The sequence below is a fragment of the Triticum aestivum genome, chromosome 3A (genome assembly GCF_018294505.1).
Source record: "Triticum aestivum cultivar Chinese Spring chromosome 3A, IWGSC CS RefSeq v2.1, whole genome shotgun sequence".
Lineage (NCBI taxonomy): Eukaryota > Viridiplantae > Streptophyta > Magnoliopsida > Poales > Poaceae > Triticum > Triticum aestivum.
In genome coordinates, this window is record NC_057800.1 from 220,401,195 (window position 1) to 220,406,320 (window position 5,126).

The following is a 5,126-nucleotide window of genomic DNA, read 5'->3' on the forward strand; positions in this document are numbered from 1 at the left end:
GGGGCTGGACGGGGCGGCGGCCGGTCGGGGCTGGACGGGGCGGCGGCCGGACGGGACTGCGGCCAGATGGTCGGACGAGGACGGAGACGGTAGGAGCCGGACCGGGGCCTGTAGGAGGAGCAGCAGAGCCGGGCCGTAGATGCAGCGGCCGGACGACCCGAGACAAGCAGGTTAGGAACGAGACGCACGGAGTTGCATCGTGCGGGAGAAAAGGGCTAGCCTAGCATCCGATACCGTGTTGGAGAATGAGCAACTGACTTTACTGAGGGCCAAAGACCATTACATATACATGTGTGTCAAAGTGCAGAAAACCCCTTATACAATGGGGATATACTGAAAAGGGACTATACACGTCTAACAGTATTGAAGGTGTTTCAAACTGGGCTGCGTCGGTTTTCTGTAGGTTGCCTTTATGTGCAGTAACGTTTTTGAGGAACATGTCTATCTTATAATAATATATATGATGTATTAGTACTTATCTACACCTTTTTTTTGCATATTCTATGTTAGCTAATTCGTTTTAGAGGAACATGTGTTTTGTTTATTCATGTGATCCTGGAATTGATATGCATTTCCAAACCAACTCACAGATTGGTTAATTATTATATTTGGAACATTTGCATTTGAACTGCAGATTTAATGTGAGGACTAATTAGTGTATTTACAGCAATTACTCTAGTAATAACATTGGAATAGTATAGCAACAATGGTACTGTTCAGGTACATAGGATGTACATTGGAATAGTATAGCAGCTTTTTATTGCAGAGGGTTATTGAGATTACTTGTTCTATGTAGTGTTGCCGTGTTGGTTAGATTACATTTCATCTTTAGATTAAGTTACAAATTCTTCTGCAACACACATATTACAGCATTTACATCTATGATCTTTGCTCTGCCACTGCCATTACTCATTTCTATACGTTGGATGAGCTAAAGTTTTAATTCTATCTGCAGCTGGTACAATACCAGCCCTTGCACAACTGGTTTCGTCGTCCTGTCATGCCGCCATGTCATCGCCCTCCTTCGCCCGCCCTGCTTCTCCCGATGACATGCACAAGAGCAGAGGCTCCTCGCCATTGTAATTTACTAGCGCAACCGACCAGCTACTGTATTGTACTGCTCGAAGAATTCTGTGCCACCTTATAAAGGATGTAAATGTTAAGATTTCATGCAGGAGGATGTTTTAACTGACATGTGCTCCTTTCACTTAGTTTTCGTTGGTATCTATCTCTATGTATAGGTTATGCCCTCTATCTTGTGTTAATTTTTTGTATTAAAATAAGTATTGCAGCGTTGTGAACCAGCTTAAACCAGCCTTCAGCTATTTTCTTCTGCAAAATGAAATCATGCGTTGGTCTATGATTGTTCAGCCTTGAATTACATTTGATAGGACACGAGTCATGTAAATGCAGTTGTTCGTGATTTGATAGCTTCAGTCGTATTTATCATTGTTCTAGATGTGCTTGCTCTAAAGTTTGAAACACCGGGCCTTTGGTTTGTTAACTTTTTGGAGGATTTCCATAGATTTCCCCCCCTTATGTATGTCATTTCTTTCACAGGAAGGTTGTACAGTACTTTCTAAAATCCTAAGGATTGTGTCCATATCTAATTCCTTAGGATTCGTGCCATTAAGTGAAACCTGATGGAAAAATCCTAAGCATTGGAGTGGGGCATGCATCTGGCATCCCCAGCCCTTTACTTGTTGCGTTCCTTTGGTATGAAAATGGTGGCCTATTTTGGCAACGGCATTTGATATAATTTGATAAGCGATTGCTAGTTGAGTGGATGGTATATTGTCATGGCTGAGGCTGTCGCCGATGCGGTGGTAGTGGCTCGTTTGGACGCCACGTAGTAGATCCTGGGCGTTTCCCGGCGAGTACACTGCATGCAGCTACGTATCTGTATCCTGTATCGTTCATTGGATCGTCGCGCTTGGTTTTGGATGGCATGGAACTCATCATTCGTGTGGAAACGCACGCACTCCGCCTGTCGATGATGATGCATTGCACTTGGCGACGTGGGGTGCATCCAGCGCCTGCCATGAACTATCCGAAGCTCGATTGCAATCAGTTTCGGGGTCTGTCCGTGGCACGCGGATTTCACCCTGGAAGAGTGCGTGAAAAATGTCCTGCACGCTCCCAGAGAAAAGGAAGACCACGCAGAATTGGGCGATGAGAGTGAGGCGGGATGATGAGAGCAGAGGATGGCGCGACAACGAAAAGACTGTATGCACCCACTCGGCACGGCACAGTCTTGGTGCCCACCCCGCGTCCCCGAGCTGCACAGCACCTCTCCTCCCGGCTCGCATGCCGCCGTCGCTCGCGCGCACTTGGCTGCCGCGCCACGCCACGCCAGCCACACACATTTTTAAACGCGCGCGACACCGACGCTTACACCTCCCCGCCCGTAGCGGAAGCGGAAGCAGTAGCGTCTCGGCACGCACTGGCGCGCCCGCCCGCGCGCCGTCCCCGTCTAGCCCAGCCTGTCGCGCCTTGGCTCTGCCCGCGCTCCCGCCCCTACAAATTCCTCCGCTCAACCGGCCCCTCTCCGCCAACTCTCTCGCGCACACTGAACGAGTGACCCAAGCGTGGCGTCTTATCTCTCCTCCTGTATTGCATACATGGACCGCTACAGAGTGGCGCCGGCGCGGCCTGTCTTCCTCTCCGGCCACCTGCAGCCCGCGGCTGCCACCCGGCGCTCGGGCGGCGCCGAGCGGGAGCTCGACATCTTCACGGCCGAGCGCTACTTCAACGCCGCGGACGCCGTCAAGTACAGCGCCGCCGCGGTCCATGCGGACAACACGCCGCGCCAGCTGCCCGTCGCTGCCGTGGACGCGGCGGCAGGCCAGAGCGGCCGCACCGCGGCGTCGTCGGAGGCCAGTTGGAACAGCCGCTCCGGGCTGCTCGCCAGTGACCAGTCGTCGTCGGCCGCTAGGCAGCACGACAAGGGCTATGGCGGTGGCGTCAACGGCGTCGTCGTCCTGGATACGAGGGACGACCGGTATCACCGCGGCGGCAGGAAGCCTGCCGCAGGCGCCTTTGGGCAGCGCTGGGGGATCTTCAGCCGGGACTGCCCCTGCGCCGGCAGGAAGGCCGTCACCGTGGACGTCGCCTCCGAGCCGGCCACCCCGAGGAACCACGTGAGGTTCGACGCCAGGGAGGAGAGCGCCATCTTTAAGGCCAACGGGCTGCCTCCCCCGTCTCCAAACGACGAGCCCGGCGTGATGAAGATTTTTACGACGGGGAGCTGCGCGTTCCCGCTTCGCGCCAACGACAACATCCTCGCTCCGGCTCCAGATCATCAGACCAGCGCTTCCTTTCCCGCTTTCCCGCCCGACGTTGGCCGCCGCGTCGTGAGCTCCGGCGGTTTCACGTTCCCGGTGATCAGCCCGTCCAAGGCCGTCATCAGCACCGTCCTCGACGAGCCGCCGCGCGAGTCGCTGGAGGTGTTCCGTCCCATCGACGAGGACTCGGTGGTGCTCGTGGACCCGCCGCCACCCCTAGCCGCGGCCGCTTTTCTGCGCGCGCCGGCAGTAGTGTCGGCCATGGACGACGACGCGATGAGCGACGCGAGCTCGGACCTGTTCGACCTGGAGAGCTTCGCGGCGTCATCGTCGTACCCGACCACGTACCGCGGGCGCAGCAGCCGGCGCAACTCGGGGGACGAGGACCTGGCGTACGCCGCCGCGGCCGCGGAGCCAGCGCTGAGTGAGTGCATGTACGCGCCGAGCGAGGCGAGCGTGGCGTGGAGCGTGGCCACCGCCGAGGGCGTGGCCTACGACGCGGGCAGCGTGGCCAACTTCTCCAGCTCGGCGTCCGCGTGCGGCGTCGACGAGTTCCGCTTCGTCCCGCCGGTGTCCGCCGCCGGCCACGACGGCTTCACCGCGGCAATGTCCCGGAGCGCCGGCCGCAAGAAAGGCGGCGGGTTCTTGGACAGCTGCCGGTGCGAGAGGGCCGTGAGCGTCGGGCCGACGCCGGTCCGTGTGGCCCGCCCGCCGGCGGTCCCGGCTAACAAGACGGCGATGGGGCTGGAAAGCGGCGGCGTCGCGCGGTACCACAACCGCCGCGTCCACATGCCGGTGCGGACGTGATCGATGCGCGCGCTCCCCGTCTGGCGCCTATTACTGTTAGCCTATACGAAAGTACAGTACGGTACATAATTCTCTTGTTTGTTCCAGGTACGTACAAGGTGTCGTTGGCACGTACGCTTGTACGCGTGCGTGCATGACGATGACGTCGTCAGCTACTGTAATTAGTTGCTCCTACTACTATACGATTATACTCCTATCGTGAAGAAAAACGTGCTGCCGCATGTCTGATGTATCGATCTTAGTATGTGTTATGTGAGCGATCATTTTCCGGTTGTCGACATATTTTAGACAGATCGCACGCTTGCTTGAGAAGGTCCAACAGCTACTGCCAGTAGCGGCTTAAAACGAAGGAACCAGCTAGCGTGGTCGTCTGTGATGTGACGGGACGGCGCCATCGGTGCTCAGCTGAGTTGGTCGATCATGTTGGAACGTCGACCGTGGAGTGGAGGCGAGTTTGCTGTAGCGCCAGCCTGATGCTGCTGCTAAAGTAGTGATGCAACGAACGTTCGGGCCGGGGCATTTTCCTGCCACGCCCATGTCCAGTTACATCACGCAAGCTAGGCATGCATTATGTCATGTGCGTGCATAACTGGAAATGATGCGCGCGACGTTGTGCGAGTGCGACGGGACGACGGCGGATGAACCCCTTTTGGGCTGTATTGCGGCGCTTGCAGGTACAAGATGGGCCAACTCACCAACTGTGCGCCTTGCGTCCTCGCACACAATGTGGTTGATGAAATAGTGCGGATTCACTCACGCTCTTTGACATATGCGCCCTTTTTTTAGAGAGAGAGAGACAACGTCGCACTTTATTAATCAAGCAACGTACTTCCTTCGTTCCTAAATACTTGTCTTTTTGAAGATTTCAACCAGTGACTACATACAGAGCAAAATGAGTGAATCTACACTCTAAAATGTGTCTATATACATCCGTATGTGATAGTCATTTGAAATATTTAGAAAGACAAATATTTAGGAATGGAGAGAGTAGTTACCAAGATACCAGTAACTAGATTGCCAGGAAAACCATCCCCA

At 55.0% G+C, this 5,126-nt stretch overlaps 2 protein-coding genes across 2 annotated transcripts in view; both read left to right on the plus strand.

Moving 5' to 3' along the window:
* LOC123061033 (uncharacterized) overlaps nt 1–1,360 on the plus strand; it is a 9,943-nt gene extending 8,583 nt beyond the window's left edge. The window contains exon 6 of the mRNA XM_044483933.1: nt 956–1,360. Coding sequence (XP_044339868.1) covers nt 956–1,083 — 128 coding nt within the window. The 3' untranslated portion in view covers nt 1,084–1,360. The remainder of the gene's footprint in view (nt 1–955) is intronic.
* A 1,132-nt stretch (nt 1,361–2,492) lies between these two features.
* On the plus strand, nt 2,493–4,435 carry LOC123058260 (protein PHYTOCHROME KINASE SUBSTRATE 4-like). The gene has a single exon (XM_044481047.1). It carries the CDS (start codon nt 2,622–2,624, stop codon nt 4,089–4,091), a length of 1,470 nt encoding a protein of 489 aa, XP_044336982.1. The 5' UTR covers nt 2,493–2,621; the 3' UTR covers nt 4,092–4,435.
* The last annotated feature ends 691 nt before the right edge of the window (nt 4,436–5,126 follow it).

Bases quoted from the DNA above. Each gene is read 5' to 3' on its own strand.
- LOC123058260 (XM_044481047.1), top strand. From the start codon at position 2,622: ATGGACCGCTACAGAGTGGCGCCGGCGCGGCCTGTCTTCCTCTCCGGC.